Source organism: Tyto alba, unplaced genomic scaffold (assembly GCF_018691265.1).
Source record: "Tyto alba isolate M040663 unplaced genomic scaffold, T.alba_DEE_v4.0 Super-Scaffold_2, whole genome shotgun sequence".
Taxonomy (NCBI): domain Eukaryota; kingdom Metazoa; phylum Chordata; class Aves; order Strigiformes; family Tytonidae; genus Tyto; species Tyto alba.
This window is the reverse complement of record NW_024881282.1, coordinates 38,041,864-38,059,349: the sequence shown is the minus strand read 5'-3', so window position 1 is coordinate 38,059,349 and position 17,486 is coordinate 38,041,864. Positions and strand designations below refer to the sequence as shown.

Sequence of the window (17,486 nt, the reverse complement as noted above, 5' to 3'; positions counted from 1 at the left end):
GTGTATATATATATCCTATATATGTGTATATATATATGGGCAATATAGAAGAGAAGACAACACTCCAGAGAATGGGAGAACTTGATGATGAGCTGCCCCAATTAAATAGTTTCCAGAGATAATCTTTCTTCTTGAATATGATCTTTTGATTTTGGATTGCCAGCTCATGGTGGCTTTCCTCGTCTAACCTGCTGCAAGGAATAGAAGGGGTACCCCCCTCCTCCCCCTGTTCCTAGCTACAGGAGGCAGCTAGGGCATTCAGGCATGAGAACACCACCTACAAACTCTCGGGTAGAGCTGCTGTGTTAGTCTGTACGAAAATACAGGACAGGAGTAAGTCTAGCATGCCATTATTTCGATAGCCACGTGTAGGGGCCCTTGTGCCCAAACTCTAGCTTTTTAAATAACTGTTTCACAAGGTTATCAGCATGCTTTAGCTGGGACTTACTTAAAATAAGGAAATACGCACAGCATTCCCATAAAAGCAACAATGAACCTTTTCAAAGGTTCAAAGGAACAAACGTGAATGGTCTATGAATAAGAGTAAGTCTCCTTACTTTGACGGTGGCATCATTTGTACTTTGCTAGGACTGCACTGGAAAGTACCTTGACTAAACTCTTCACTCCAGAAATTTTATACTTCATATTGGCAATGAATTTAATAGCTCTATGCTAGACATCATATATAAAAATGAGCGAGAGGTTGAAGTTTCCCTATCAGATGATACTGTGTCAAATATTGTTAAAATAAGTGACAGAACTTTCTAAAGTTCAATAAAGTTTCCCTAATTTTGGAATGTAACTGGAAGTGTAGCAATGAAAAACAGTAATCTGTAGTTCACCAAATTTGTTCTGTTCAGCAGGCCCTTATATATAATGTAAAATATCACATTTTTTTCAACAGAAGATTAAAAATTAGGGATCTTCCTGTCAGGGTAGGTGAATGAAATAGGGTTTTCATTTGCAGAACTAGTTCAATCTTTACCTCTTGTCCCATGAACTGATGGAAAGCACCTGGCAGCTATAAACTCCAGCTGTTCACTTGAAGCCTTTCCTTACTGTTTGATACCTGGTTCTGCAGCCAGAACTGCATCTTCCTTATAAAAGCACTATGAAATGATGGACTGATTCACCACCTCGTACACAATGCTTTATTATCATCTTTAAATTAGCACAAGAAAATTCTAATCAAGTCACAAAGTGCAATTTTTTTTCTTAAAATACGTTTTTTTCCAAAGCAATTCCCAGTCCATCTAGCCTACAAATTACTATGTTATCACCCCTCCCCATTACCAGGTTCAATATTGAGTGATACACAATAAAGGGACTGAAGAGAGAGAGGAAAAAAAAAAAAACCAAACTAAAATCCCCTTCTCCCACTACTCAACACCAGAAGCATGTAATCAGGAAATAATTTCCTGTTTACAGTTCTCAATAACGTACTTCTGTACGTGCTCCCTTTTCTGAGAGAATGACCAAAATCCCCACACAGCGCTAGAAAAAAAATACATGGCCCTATAGTCTAGTAATTAGGTCATTCACCTCTGAAAGGTGAAACTTGGGTCTTTTATCCTCCTCCAGAAATTATTTAGCTTACAACAGACAGTCACTTTTAAATAACAAGTGCATAAACAGACGCATGGACAGACATTTCAGCTACATCCCTGATTTCTAACAGCTCATTTAAATAAAGCTACTTGAAATTTGCAAATTAACACACACTATTACTTGTACACACAGTTGGTTATATCTAACAGAGTAACCAAAGGTAAAGGAAACAGAAAAGGGAAAAAAAGAAAAAGAGCATTTGCTTTCAGAAAGCTTTGGTATCCTAGTAACTTGCCCCACATGTCTGAAAAGCAGTATGAGGATGTGAGTATCTAAAGAAGCATATGCACAAAAGAAAATCAGTCATAGCAGAGTTAGACCAGCAAAGGGGACATGAAAATGATAAAGGATTAGAGCATCTGTCATACAAGGAAGACACTGAGAGAACTGCCATTGTTTATCCTTGAGAAGGCTCAGAGGGAGCAAGGACGACCAAACCAAACACTTCTCATTGGTGCCCAGTGAAAGAACAGGAGGCAATGGGCACAAACCTAAATGTGGGGTGTTTTTTTTTGTTTTGGGGTTTTTTTGGTTATTTTTTTTAAATGCTGTGAGGCCAGTCAACCTGGATCAGACTTACTTGAAAGGGCGTGTCATCATCCTTGGAGATATCCTAAACTCAACTGGAAAAGGCCCTCAGGAGCCTGCACTAATTGACTCAACTTTGAGCTGGGTGATGGGACTAGAGCAGAGGTCCCTTATAATCTCAGTTCTGTTTCTATGTCCAATACATGACCACGTCTGTCATGAGAATGGAAGAAGTAATTTAACCACTATAACATTATATTGGATACTTATTTAATGATTTGAATCAATATTTCCTTGTCAATGTACAGTTAACTATCACTTTGTCAAGACAGGCCAATGTGCTTTCTAGCTTTGACCTATGAATCCATAAACGCTATCAAAGTATTTATGACAAGTGACTGGACACTATCAAAGTATCCTCATGTTAAAATATATAGCTTAGGTACACCAAGAGATCTAACCCGATCTAAACCAAAATTATTATTCCTTGGTTTTTTTCCTCGCTTTTGCATAACTTCCAGATTAGCAGCAGCTCGCTCTGCCAGAGTGGGGAAGGAGTAACAGGCTGTAATTACTGACCACAAGCACACACAGCTCTCCTGCCTAATGAATCTTGCCTGTCACGGATTGAAAACCCACTGTGTCAAAAATGTTAGGAGCCAGTCACTTTTTATACTTCTATAATACTCATAGGAGACATAATTTACAGTTTAAGATTTGATTATAGTTAGATTATAAACTACAGATAGAAAAGATTAGAAACCTTACTGGTTATGAACCCAAGCATGGCTCTGAATGTAGAATTGGCTCAGCTAGAAAGCCGTGGGGCCATGGGACAGAATGAAAAAAGTGCCAAACCCTGATTTCAAAGCAGCATAAGCAGTGTGCCATTATTAGTAAAAGAATTTGAGTACATTTTGTTTAAAAGTCATTAGTTAGAATCAATGCTTATTAGCAGCCGAGTAATTTTGATAGTTGTAGTTTCCTGTAACTGAAGATGTAAGGACATAAGAAAATGGTTTGCATCATGAACAATTTTCGTATGCATCCCCCATTTTTTTTTTTTTTTTAAATGGCTGTATTCATGTCTAACCCTTTAGAGTACAAAATTCACATGTAGTTTTACAACCACTACAGTAGGCGAGAGAATGGTATTTTCGGAATTCTTTAATTAATTTCTTCTTCCGCTTCAAAGGAATAGTGGGGTCACTGTCCATCTCTTGAGCCAATGTAAGAAGATACTGACTTGTTTGTTGTTTTTGATCTTCATAGTCTTTCATTGTCACACGCTGACAGAAGGTGAAGCCTTTGTAAGAAATCAGATATTCAGATTAAATTCAATGCATCATATAAGAGCCTGACTTAAAAATATGATCAGAGACATAAGTATATTGGTATTAGAGTTCAGATGTGATTACAATTCTCTACAAATAATCCGAGACATACAGCCTTCCACCGAGCATGGACAAAAAGCTAAACAGTAAGTTCAAAAAAAAATTTGAAAAGCAGTGTTACAATTGCAATATCACAGATGATTTCGTATTGCAAACAGGCCTGCAAGACAGAGAGCCAATACAGTTCTTGTAAACAGAAGCCATAATGAAGAATGCTTCATGACAAGAATGGCACCTTGCAGTTGGCACGATGCAGTGATTCCCTGTGAGTGAATCAAATCCACAATGAGGCCCAGTACATAATGCAAGTGAATAAATACTTCAGAGAAACAGTTGCTTCTGAACCACACCTCTGAATTCAATAATACAATTCAGGAACTTCTGGGTGGCTGGACAGCTCAGCATGGTTTGGGTTCCAGGAGCAGAGGTGATGGAACAGGCAGCAGTTCAGGGTGAGGGCAGAGCAAGGAACTGGAGCCCAAGGAATATGCAACTTAAGCACTACTTAGCTATAAAAGTGCTAAAGAACCTATGCAGTAGAGTACAGCCCTGCAAGGATTCAAGCCCCATCATTGGACAGGTGAGTTCTGGCCTGAGGAAAGACTGGCATTCAGCTACTCCACACCTTAGCGAGCAAGGCAGCTGAACAAACGTCAATTGCCTAAAGGGAAAACATTCTTACTGTTCCTTCTGTACTAACACCATCTTAAGGCTTCACATAGACAGGGGTAATAACCTGAGCTTCCAGAATTTTCACATGGACCCGCCCTTCCCTTCTTTTACAATGAGTCTGTCAACCAGCAAATATGAAATACTTTTTATGGTTTAGCAGAGTCAGAAAAAGAAAACAGATCTTTCAAAAGGGGAAGCTTGACAACTTCTGGCAAACAGATTAACTCTTAAAATTTCAGGGTGGATCCTTTAATCTAGTGGTTTCAAGTGCCTTACTAGATTAAAACCAACCCAAGTTGCCATAGTTTTTTTAGGAATGTTTATTTCCAGCAGACCTAATGATTACCTTCCTGCAAGAGATAACTCCTTTTCTTAACAGGGTCCCCCAGCCTTCCCTCCTACTCCCACCTGCACTTCAGAAATTCACCAGCTAACAATGTTCAGTAGCTCTCAGTAAAGATTTTCCTCCTGTCTCTTCCATGATAAAAGTGAAAATGACACCAGAATATGAAGCACACAGGAAAACAGGAATATGCCATGCTGGAGAGCTTACAATCAGATCAAGCTATTTTAACAAGTAGATGGAATCTATATGCATTTACAGATTGAAACTCCAAAACTTAGTAGGGAGAATACAATAAGGGGTTTTTATTCCAGTTGTCTGTTCAGTGTGCTGATGGAGATCATGCAGGCTCCAAGAATAATGCAGACAGGCAACTCCTTCCTCTGTTGCTCATCTCTGTATTCTTTGGCTACACAATATGCGATACTCAGAACAATGAACTGGAAGCAATTTGGACACATTCCAGAACACAACACAGATGGTAAATGATTCCGTACCAAAACTACTTCTCAGACAGCTCTCTATTAAATACAATATTAACACAGTAGCTTACAGTATTTTTCAGTTCCCTAATGATTTTCTCTTCAGTGTTTAAGCACATAATGCACTGGCAATACAGAAGTCAAAAGGAAGAAGCTAGCATCAGAGAGAAATTCAATTATTTAAGCCAACCCTTTTAATCACAGTGCTGAGATATATTTTTGGCAGCAAGGCCAGATGGAATGTTAGCTTGTAAAAGAAATGACCTGGAAAACACTCCATCCCACATACACATCTGGCGTGGTTTAACCCTAGTGAGCAGCTAAGCACGATGCAGTCACTCACTTGCTCCTCCCCACTCCCAGTGGGATGGAGAGGAGAAAAGGAAAAAAAGTAAAGCTTGTAGGTTAAGCACAGTTTAATAACAAAAATAAAATATAATAACAACAATAATAAAAAAATATAGTATGAATGAAAAGGAATAAGGAAAAGAAATAAAACTCAAGAAAACAGAAGTGATGAACAATGCAATTGCTCACCACCTGCTGACTGATGCCTGAGCAGCTATCTGCCCCTCCCAGCCAACTGCCCCCAGTTTATATACTGAGCATGACATCCTATGGTATGGATTATCCCTTTGGCTGGTTCGGGTCAGCTCTCCTGGCCAGGCTCCCTCCCAGCTTCTTGTGCACCTGCTTGCTGGCAGAACATGGGAAACTGAAAAATCCTTAACGTAAGTGCTACTTAGCAACAACTAAAACATCAGTGTGTTATCAACATTATTCTGGCACTAAACTCAAACCACAGCTCTGTGCCAGCTACTAGACAGAAAATTAACTCTATCCCAGCCAAAACCAAGCATCAAATGCCTTCCTTTTAGGCTACACTACTCTCCCACAAGTCTCAAGCTCTTAATAAACTTTTGCTTACCCAGAAAAGGAAGAGAGTTCTTCAAAACACTAAATAATCAAGGTCTGTGATCAAGACATCTATTAGAACCTCAAACTTCTGAGCTTTAAGAGAATATCTAGGTGTTTTATAGCAGAAACATAAGAATGCTGTTCCTAAATATAAAATCACATCAAATTCACAAACCAAATTATAAGCAAGTCACTTCAGGAAACACATTTTGCATTAATTTATCCAGAAATAATTATTTGGTAAAAAAATTTTGTAATGTGTTCAAACCAGATAATTAACAGAATTACTATTCTCTAATATTCAGAGGTCAGTGTTTTGCTTATAGCAGGTACTTTAATTATTTGGTGAATTAGCCACTAGTAACTTTAATGCTTTACTTCTAATAAAGGCAAAGAATGTAGTCTATACAAAATTATAGTCAACTGATGATAAATTGATTTTTATAGAAAGGTTTATATATAAAAATATGTATCACAACATCTACCTGAATCAATATCTGGATCTTGTCCTTCTAGCAAACTCTCAAGTCTCCTACTAGTTAGTTCCAGAAGAGTTAAAGGAGTCTGAAAATATAATCCGACAAAGTAAAAAGTTACAAAAACAGTATTTCTGTATTTTGAGAATCTAAAGCTTTCAGACAGTCAATTTAAAAATCACATAATTAACTGCAGAAGAATCTCTGCCTACAGTTATTTAGGTACACATTCAAAAATCTCTCAAAAAATTACACTAAAACATATACATGTTTATTCCTGATATTTCTGGCCAAAGAAACAGGAGGCAAGATGTCCTAGATGCTGTTTTCCACTGAATCACAGTAAAAACTGTAGTGTAGGCCTTGAACTCAATCCTGTTTATATAATACAAGAGGGTCTCAACTGCAGTTGTGAAAGAATCATCAAAAGGTTTGGGTTGGAAGGGACCTTAAAGATCACTTAGTTCCAAACCCCCTTCCATGGGCAGGGACACCTTCAACCCAGCCTGGCCTTAAACACTTCTAGGAGGGGCCATCCACAACTTCTCTGGGAAACCTGCTCCAGAGTCTCACCAACCTCACAGTGAAGAGCTTCTTCTTTCTATCTAATCTAAATCTACCCTCTTTCAATTTAATACCATTACGCCTTGGCCTATCTCTATACTCCCTGATAAGGAGTCCCTCCCCACCTTTCCTATAGGCCCCATTTAAGTATTGGAGGGCCTCTATAAGGTCTCCCCAGAACCTTCTCTTCTCCAGGCTGAACAACCCCAACTGTCTCAGCCTGTCCTCATGAGGGAGGTGCTCCAGACCCCTGATCATCTTTGTGGCCTCCTCTGGACCCACTCAAGCAGGTCCATGTCCTTCTTATGTTGGGGGCCCCAGAACTGAACGCAGCACTGCCAGGTGGGATCTCACAAGAGCAGAGTAGAGGGGCAGAATTACCTTCCTCGACCTGCTGGCCACACTGCTCTTGATGCAGCCCAGGGTACAGTTGGCTTCCTGGGTTCTGAGCACACATTGCTGGGTCATAGTCAGCTTTCCATCCACTAGTACCCCCAAGTCCTTCTCCACAGGGCTGCTCTCAACCCACTCATCGCCCAGCCTGTATCTGTGCTTGGGATTGCCCCGACCCATGTGCAGGCCCTTGCACTTGGCTTTGTTGAACTTCATGAGGTTTGCACGGACCCACCTCTCCAGCCTGCCAGGCTCCCTCTGAATGGCAAAAAGCGAGCCACCATCCACTCTGCTGTCACTGCTATGAAGCAGGGGGGACTTCATTTGTCCTGTCTGGCTCTGTCTCCAATCATGAATCAAAGACCTAACTCTCATGTCAAAACCCTTAATAACGACAGAAAAAATGTATTTGGTTTTGGCTGTATATTAACATGTACAACATGTTACCACTTGATACTTTCGAACTGGAGCTAATTAAAAAAAAAATATCCCATGTCTCTCTAGCTGAGGTCAGAAGTAGAAATTAATGTGTTATATAAGAACTACAAATAATATTTTACTGAAACCAAATCAATGTTTGTGAGGCTTATTTGTAACTGAGCTGTAAAATGCTCTAGACATTTATTGTCATCTTACAACAGCTAAGATAATTAGTTTATCTAATTTAGTGTTTTAATGAGGGATTTTATAGTTGAGGAAACCAGTAGTGAAGCATTATAACTTTAATGCACTGGCTGAATTAGAAAGTGAATATAGGGTCTGGGAAGGTTGTGTCTTTTCACACATGTGACAATATGATGGAATGTAGTAAAAGGAGACTATTAAATATATCTGTATATTTACATAACTGATCAAGGACATTTCATTTTGTGGTTCTATTTGTTTTCTTTATTTTAGAAGTTAATATTTCAAAATCCCAAAAGGAAATCTTAAGAGTTGTCAAAGGTGTACGTGTACGCTGGGGGCACAAAGCATGCCATCTTATGCCACTCAGTATGTCAGCTGACTTCTAAAGGAGAAACCCACTAAGGAGCCTAAAATTTTAGTAGACAGCCATCAGAAACAAGGTACCAAAAGGCCTCTATAATAATTTCTTAATATTTCAAATACTTTCTTAATACAAATGATGAACATAAAGGGAGAGTATGTTATATGTAAAGGATTGCAAAGCTCTCAAAAATCTATCCACAGTCTGAAATAGCTTCTTGCCCTACTTGACTGTACCATTAAACTGTAACAGATGGAATAATAAACTCTGCTCCTCAGGCCTCTCATCTTCAAAAAGGCACTTCATGGCATTTAACATTTAAAATGACAAAGATGGTGAAGTAAGGAAAATTCTACCTTGAAGAGCTCAGAGTGATTGTCCATCAGAAATTGAGTCAGCAGTTCTGCCTGGGGTTTTGACAATGTCTTATTCTGGAAGATGAATTTTGTGCAAGTCTTGATGACCACTGGTCTGTTATCAAACTAGAAAAAGAACCACCCAGATTTGGCATTAGATTTACTTGCAGTGTTTCAGCAAAGACTAAGTATAACAGGACGCTATCAGTGGGAAGAACATCTTGGTATTTAGTTTAAAACAAATCACATCAGAAGGCAGTAAGCAGAGTATTTCTAACTCCGGAAAAAAAGTTAGCTTTCCTATGGGAAAGTGCTATTTCCCACACATAACAGATACTTACTTGTTTTTGTAATTTGTAGCCCTCGGATTCAGATGCAATGGCTAGGAATGTCAGGAACCTATGTAGTTCTTCTTGAATATTTGGTGCTAACAATTTTAAATAAAGTTGTGATGCCTCCAGAGCTTGATCTGTTTTTCCTTTTTCTGCAATGGGAGTAAAACAGTGTATCCAGTGCAACTGTTCATTTTCAGAGTCAAAAAATACATATTTAAATTTCAATATCAATTCCACTTTTGGGGGTTTTTGCCCTCCAACAAAGCAGGTCATCCCAGCGACTTCTGAAACCTTTTGACAGGACTCAATATAGCATTTAAGCAATATAAGCTTAAAATCTTTGTCCCATGCCTAGTCAGGGAACAGGCATACTTGGACAACATATACAGGACATTATTATGTTTTGTGTACAGTGTACAAACACTGAAGAGATTTTTGCACATTTGTGTTTACACATCTTCGTATTATATTCCAGGATTCATCTCAAAGTCATTAATGAGCTGAAGAATTCTAGCTTTCTCATTGCTTTGAGGTTTTGTTTGTTTGGGGGTTTTGTTTTTCTTTTTTTGTTTGTTTTTTTTTGTTGTCGCTTGGCTGGTGTCCCACCCCTTCTCCCCTCTTTTTAAGACATTAGGTTATAACTTTCTCAAGGAAATGTGATAAGGTGGAAATACTGTGTAAAAACCCCTTTAGATGATAATTCTAGTTTTCTTGACTTTGCAAGTGAGAAACTATCAAAAAGCCAAGAGCAAGATGAGGGCAGATACAGGAACATAACCTACATATGATTTTCTGGACTCTGTCCTATTGCTGGGACAGAAGTTATATTCTACAAGAAATAATCCAGGACTTTCAGGGGTATACCACAAGCCATCTGAAACCACCTTTGTTTAAAAAGAACACCAAAAGAGCAAGTAAGTGACCCTTTTCCAAAAGAAGGGCAGACAAGAAAGCAGGAAAGAGAATTGCCAAAGGACATGATCAAGACAGGTAAAAGTGTAGATAGGAAGACAGGAATTTAAGTAATTTCTAGAGAAAAGTTTAAGAGTTTTTCTGATCTGTGATTAAAGCTTCACTGAGTTACTTTAAAGGACTGTAGGGGAAAAAAAGTTCCAATGTAAAAAGGTTCAGTAGACTACATGGAGCAGTTTGACCAACTGCTTTCATCTGCAACATAAGTAAAACATTCTAGATCTGTTTATTTTAAAGGTTACAAGCACAGAAACATTTGCCTTCACAACAGATCTGTATTATCAGTTGTCTTAAATCAAACTGTTCAACTGAGGAAAATACAGTTATAACCAGATACACATTGATAAAGTCCTACTTCAGATAACTGCAGCGCTTCTCAAATTAGTTTTGAAAGTGTTTTAAATCTGTAGATGTTCATAGCCAGTTTGATTGCCCTCTTGTACTAGAGTCAGAACAGCAGCACTTTATCAAAGTGAGCTTAACTGCACTTGATTATACTTTCAAGTTGTTATTAGAATACAAGTTGTTATGAGTTGATGGCCATAATCTATTCCATAGCACTGAGAAGGGAAAAATGCTCGTAAAATAATTAAGCACTATCTCCTAGCAGTGATCTAGTCTGAACTAGAATGCAGCTGAGGACCCAAGAACACAAACTAATCTATTCAAACAGAGAATAATTTCCTAATGATAAAATTATGGCTACCACTTCATCAGAAAAAAAAATAAAGCATTAGACACTGCTTGTGAGATAGTCTCACTCAAGTTGGAAATATGACAAAATTAAAGCAAGAACAAGATAGCAGAATAGCCCTGGACATTCATGGGTCATGTAGTTTAGATCAAGGAGACACTTGAAAAGAAAAAGACCTAAGGGCAACTAAAATGTTAGAGTAATTCAGCAACTACGACACTGTCTTTTCCCCTGCCTACAGATTTGGCTGTTTTGATTCTCTAATTTAATAATACTCTATAGTATTAGTTTATATCAGTGTTTGTATTTAAAGTGTGTATATAAACTATAACATCTTTAAGTGAACACTTCGAAGTTAACATTTTTATTTGTGGATGGGCTATGTAATTTTGCAATAGTTTCCCTTTCGTGACTTCTATGATAATTTGATTTTTTTTTCCCCTCCTTAGCAAAATACTACTCATAAAAATACTGCCTTTTGTGTTTTCATGAGGTTTTGGCTACAGGATCCACCACTCCGCTCTAATTTTTACACAGGCCAACTGTGCTCCTATGCCAGTAAGCTTGCAATAGTTCTCTGAAAACTGAAACTTTTGGTAACACTCCAACCCTACAGAAGCAAAGAAACAGGGGCGTATTTAGGATAGGATTAAACTTGTATTTAAATTAAACCCTTCTGTTTTACCTGTGAGCATAAGTATGGAGGGCTTTAGGGGAAGAATCACAATCTTAACAGCCCCTTTTATCACTTTAAATAACTTCCATTACTAAAAAAGCCTTAAGTCCAGAACTTACAAAACCTTCTTCTGGTTAACAAAAAAACTTTACCACAATGTTTTTACTTTTATGTTATTAATCACAAGTAACAATAGGGGAAATTCTGACTAGCAGTAAGAAATTTTCACCATGAGAGTAGTTATATATTGAAACAGGTCACCCACAGAGGTTGGTGAATATCTGTCCTTGGAGATTTTCAAAACTCAGCTGGACCAGGCCCTAAGGAACTTGATCTAACTTTGAAATTTGCCACTGCCTTGAGCAGAAGTTCTGATTAGCCACCTCGAGCATTCCTTTGCAACCTATAAATTAAAGTGCATCTGCAGTAGCATTGCAAATGGCATTACAATTCAGTCAATTAACACTTAGTAAGTTACATCCTTTATACAGCTTTCACTTTTATTTTTTGTTCCAGGTTACTCTTACCTATAAGGTCTATAATTCCTGAATGAATATCGAGATCCTGAGTGGCAAGAAGGGAGTCCTTCTTTTGACTATAATACTTTATTATAATGTCAAAAAGAATCTTCTTGTATGTATTCAGACTGCTGAGTTTGTTAGTGCTTTGATGTAACTGCTGACTAACCATCACTATGAATTGGTCTGGGAAATACTCCAAGCATTCAATTGCAGCATAGAGCCATTTGTCAAGCCTGTAGAAGGAAAATTTAGTTTTAGTGCTTACTTTAAAATGCTCCGCCTATTCTTATTTAATCCTTTAAAGAAAATCAGATAGAAATAACCATGCAGGTATAGTCACATTTCTGAACCACAGCATTAAACTCATTGCTTATTAAGCAGTTTATGTAACTTATTTCACTGTAGCAGTTCAAGAAACTGCTCAAAATAAGCAGCTTCCCTGGTTTTTGTATGCTACAGACAATATACCTGAGGTATGCCCTGATCAAAATAAAGCTACAGTCATGCCAGACAGTCACTGCCCCCAGGGCATTTGCCTGATTCAGCTAGTATTTAAAACCAAACACCACCCCACTATTACTCCAACACACTCAGAAAAACCCACCAGGGTTAACCAGGGTGAAAAAGCAAGGAACTGCATCTTTATAGAAGATAAACAAGACAATTAGTTTGAAAACAGAGAAAAATAAAAATAGTTTAAATTCCAGAAGAATGTGGAAGCAGTTTATTATATGACCTACTATAAAGGCAAGAGTTTTCTTAAGCATTTGTTGCCTGTATGACTTAACTAGGGAGAGAAGGTGTAAGGAGAACCTAAAATTCAGGCAGACAACTCATTGTTCAAAGAGGATGGAAGGTCAGAGGAAAGAGTCACTAACTCAACCATTTTGTACAGAAGAAATCTAAAGTTATAGAACTGTGGGAGGTCAGAGGGAGAATTACTTTTATCTGACTCTCTGGATATAAAACAATTTCAACTGAAACAATAACAACTGCATTTTCTCACAAGTTGAGACCTATTGAATCTTATTTTTATCATGGAGAGAAGAAACAAAGATTTTGAACTTGGTGCTGGACAGCTAATAAACATGAACTTCTGTTAGAACTGTTGAGACCAGCAAGGATTGTATAACTCCTGGATGCATAAACAGGGTAATACAGTAAAGTAGAAATAGGATTGTGATCTCTATTTATACTATGAGCAATGCAATCACTACAAGCAGGATTTGATTGCAGTTTTTAAGTACCTACATGGAGAGTAGGTATTTGATTATTTCAAGTATAACACGAAACTATTTGAAAACTGAAGACAGAAAATTTGAGATAGAAATTATCCTTACTCCCCAGACTTTATAGTGGGGTCAATTAATTCTATGACTACTTATGATACTGGTGGCTGTTCTTCAAAACTGGAATTTCTCATTTCTCAGGCATGGTTTAAGCCAGTCCTAAATAATATACTGTCTACAAAGATGCTACTCCAGCCCCCCACTTAAGTAATTGTAAATAAAGTAATGAAGCAAGCATTTAATTTTCTTAACACTCATCTGATATATTAGCAAAGACTCAAATGTTAGAGACACAACACAGAATAATATAGAGTAAGAACCACATACGAGATATTTTAAGAGACACAAATCCACAAACACCCAAGAATCAAGTACAACAGAAGTATAAAGCTGAAAAGAAACAGTCTTCATTAAGCCATTCTTTGAGGAAAAAGCCATGGAATTCAGATGCTATCCAGCTATAAACCTTGTTTGGAACCAGGAGTTTGATTAACTTATATAAAACTCTACACATTTGTAAAAATATTATTATATTCTCCCTAAATCAAGAATACCTAAAACTTGTAATAAAGAGTGTCCTTAGGAACACAGATGGACCTCAATCTCAAAGACATAGAAGTTGTATTGATTTGACAGAAATAAGCATTAATAAGACATACACACGAGGAGACGTGCCCTGCCATACTCAATAAAAGTACATACTAAGATAGAGACCAGCACATATGCAGTCAACAGAAACACTATAAAAATAAGAGAACATTTAAGGAAGAGAGCACCAATGACATGCAGCCACTTTCACTTTTATGGTCTTATGATATAAGCATTCTTCAGTACTACATCTTAGCTTCTCCTTTTCTGTTGCTAACAATAGATGCCTTATTGACTTTATATCTTCACAATACCACCACCAGAAACTGTGACAAACAAAAAAACCCATCAGAATAAATTTTTTCAAGTTCTAATATTCATTATAAAGATCTAAGAGTGAAGCGTCTGGTTTAGAAATTAGGAGTGTTTTCAACACTTGAGGTTAAAGTTTTAATGAATATTTAAAATCCTCAAGTGTCCAATCCTAAACACATACTTTTTGTGAATTCCCTTACCGCTTCTTTTCAGAGGTCAACTAAATACATTAATGCCACTAATGCCACCCCTGCCTACAAGTATAGAAGGGTAATGATATCTATATTATTCATTTAACACAAATCTTTGATCAAGAATAAAATAAACCATTTACTAAGAAATACATTTTATAGATGTGTAACTTACTCAGGCAAGTTTAAGCTACATACAATCTCTCTGTCCAGGAAAGTATTTGAGATAATTAGGTCTTCTTTGCCAAAACAATCCTGTTTTGTCTTCACTGAAGACACCAAGGTATCTTCTAGAAATGGAACATCGATTAACTGTAGCAGTCGTAGCAGAGTTTGCTGTTTCCAGACATCATCTATTACTGATACCATACACAAGGAAAAAAAATAAACACCTTCAGAAATAAGATCTTATGTAAAACGCTAACCTTTGTTTTACTCACTCAAGTACGTTTTAAGTGTTCAAAGAAAACGAGGAAACAGCATAGCACAAAGTTACCATGCTGGAAAAGGAGAGATCAAAACAGGAATGCTAAGAAGGCTGGAAAGAGAACATCTCCCTCCTCATCATATTAGAATTATTAATAACCTACCCTAACTACTAATATGTACAAGACAAGCGAATAGCAAAGGAACCATATAATACAGATGTTCTTAATCTTAAAACCTGTTTCCTCCTGAAGTGGTGTTTGCATAAATAGAATAGCACCATCAAGCAAAACCTTAATCCTGTTTGGTTTCCTTCAGCTTACTTACTACAAGCATTTACCCATTTATCACTCTTTTAGCTATTTTGTCACTAGCGACATGTTAAATTTAGGACTCTGAGGAGCAGTGCTTAACAGAAATGAAGTAGTCACTCCAAGTAGATACAGTGAAGAACAATCAAGTTTTAAAAAGAAAAATTCAATCCTCACTTCTTTTTGAAAGCAGATGAGTTGGTTCATTAACCATGATCTTTGGAGGTAAAGATCCATGAACATTTATTGATTGAAGAAGCTCCTCTACCCTCTTTTTATCGGCTGCTTCTAATGCTAAGGGGTTTGAAAGTGTTGTTTCACACTTTGTTCTGTTTAGAGGGAAAAAAAAAATTAGTGTATAACTAATACAATCAGGACACATTTCTCTTTCTGTCACTTCCTAAATTGCTGTTAAATCAGGACTCTAGGGCTTAATTGTATCTGGTTTTCTAGCAGCAGGATAGACCCCAATCATCTATATCTGCCTTGTGGAAAGGGCAAGGATATCAATTCTAAATACTGTTTATTAGTTCAATTTATTTTATCAGCTTCCAGCAGGTAGCTCATTCATGCCAATTCTCAGATTTCAGCACAACTGACTGCAAAACAAAATGATTCCTAGGCTTATGCTACTGTGCCATACTCTATTCTAAGTAACAAAGAGCAGATCAAAGCAGTTTAACATTACCAAGAAATATTAGGTTGCATCTACAATTCAGGCATGATATTTCTCACAACTGGCACATAGCTTTCAGAAGTCTCCAATACCAGAGTTAGACATAACTTCACCTACAGTTAACCCACCTTAACTTAAAAAAAAAAAAAATAATCAGAATAGTTCAGGGTAACTCACTTGGAACATCTTTTTGTCTTCTCTTTGCAGATTTCCTCAGGAGACAAGCTCTCATTGTTTTTATTATTTCTCGGAAGAAGAGGAGTAAGACTGCTATTTACAAATTTATAGAGACTAGTGTTTGTGTCTTCAAACTCTGTTTCTTTCTCATTCTTGAATAAGTAAAGTTTTGCTCCAACTGGCTCAAACACCTTGTGATCCATCAACGCCTGGCATACACGGACTCCCTTCAGCCGAGAAATATCATTGCAGCTTAGGTACATGCTTTGCATAAGATGGCTCAGTACCACATCAACAGCATTTGAGCCAGTGAAACAGTTTTTATAAGTTTTAAGATGTTGTCTGCGTCTTTTGATTTCCACATGACTGTGAAGAGCATGAATAATACTATTCCATAGCTGAGTTGCTTGAAAAGGACCATCACAATCTGAAAAATATTTATATGAAAGTTTCACAGATGTTTATAAAGCTTTACTTTAACATTTTAAAACCAATTTTTACTCTGTGAAATTAGTTATATATATTTTAGTTCTCCAGAAATTAGCTTAATTTTAAAAAGACAAAGATAATATTCATGAATCAGTCCTTCTTATAAGTTGACTCACACCCACTAGAGTAGAACCAACAGGAGAGAACAAAAAGCCACTGAAAACAGGCAATGAAGGTTTTTGTTATTACCACACATACTGTACGTATGTGCACATATACATTAATTCACTACAGAATCGTGGAATGGCTGAAGCTTGCAGGGACCTCTGGGGTCCATCTGGTCCAACCTCCCCTGCTCAAGTGGGGCCACCCAGGACCACGTCCAGGCAGCTTTTGAATATCTCCAAAGGCGGAGCGCCCACAACCTCTCTGAGCACCGCTGAGAAAGACAGGGCCAGGCTCTCTTTACACTCTCCCTCCAGGTACTTGCAGACATTGATGAGATCCCCCTGAGTCTTTTCTTCTCCAGGCTGGGCAGTCCCAGCTCTCTCAGCCTCACCTAGGGCAGCTGCTCCTCCAGCCCCCAGTTCTTCCTCCACCTATCACCCTCTGCTCAGCAGATGACAGACCAACCTTAGCAATGCATTAAACCTGCCTGTCCCTCAACCCTTCGCTCCCAACACTTGAGACACAACTCCACTCCCAGCCCTACCAGCGGCACCACCACCACCACCCTCATCACCCACCCCCCCCCCCGCCCTTAACCACGACTCTGGGGGTGCACAGCCGGAGGAAGCTCCTCTCTCCCCGCATAGCCGCTGAGCCCCGCACAAGCTCCGTCCCACCCGCAGGCCAGCGGCCCCGGCAGCCTGAGGCACCCCCCGCCCAACGGGCGGGCACGCGCCGGCCCCCTCAGAGCCCGCCCCGCTCCCCGGCGCGGGGCCGCCGCCAGCCCCCCACCGGCGCTGCGGGAGGGAAAACCGCGGCAGCGCCGAGGCGAGGGTGCCTCTCGCTGTCCCCCTACCTCGCCGCCACCGCCCGCTCCCCCGCCGCGGCTCTAACTCGCTCTGACTCCGGAGCCTCCTGAACCGCGGAGTCAAATAAACCGCCATGGCGGCGGGGCGGAAGTGGGGCGTGCATCACTTCCTGCCCTGCTCCGCCTTC

General features: G+C 38.7%; 1 protein-coding gene across 1 annotated transcript; it reads right to left on the bottom strand.

Annotated features, from left to right (window-relative positions):
• Positions 1-1,167: 1,167 nt before the first annotated feature.
• Positions 1,168-17,437, bottom strand: DEPDC4 (DEP domain containing 4). Its single transcript, XM_033010141.2, has 9 exons — positions 17,347-17,437; positions 15,894-16,320; positions 15,218-15,369; positions 14,479-14,662; positions 11,927-12,153; positions 9,064-9,206; positions 8,723-8,848; positions 6,431-6,509; positions 1,168-3,442 (listed from the first exon to the last, which is right to left on the bottom strand). The coding sequence occupies exons 1-9, from the start codon at positions 17,432-17,434 to the stop codon at positions 3,225-3,227; spliced, it is 1,644 nt and encodes a 547-aa protein (XP_032866032.2). The 5' UTR covers positions 17,435-17,437; the 3' UTR covers positions 1,168-3,224.
• Positions 17,438-17,486: the final 49 nt, after the last annotated feature.

Excerpts from the sequence above, each read along its gene's own strand:
- DEPDC4 (XM_033010141.2), bottom strand. The coding sequence starts at position 17,434 with ATGGCGGTTTATTTGACTCCGCGGTTCAGGAGGCTCCGGAGTCAGAGC. Across the intron at positions 12,154-14,478 it reads TGTAGCTTAAACTTGCCTGA|GCTTGACAAATGGCTCTATG; the intron begins GTAAGTTACACA and ends TTCCTTCTACAG. Across the intron at positions 8,849-9,063 it reads GCTACAAATTACAAAAACAA|TTTGATAACAGACCAGTGGT; the intron begins GTAAGTATCTGT and ends TTCTTTTTCTAG.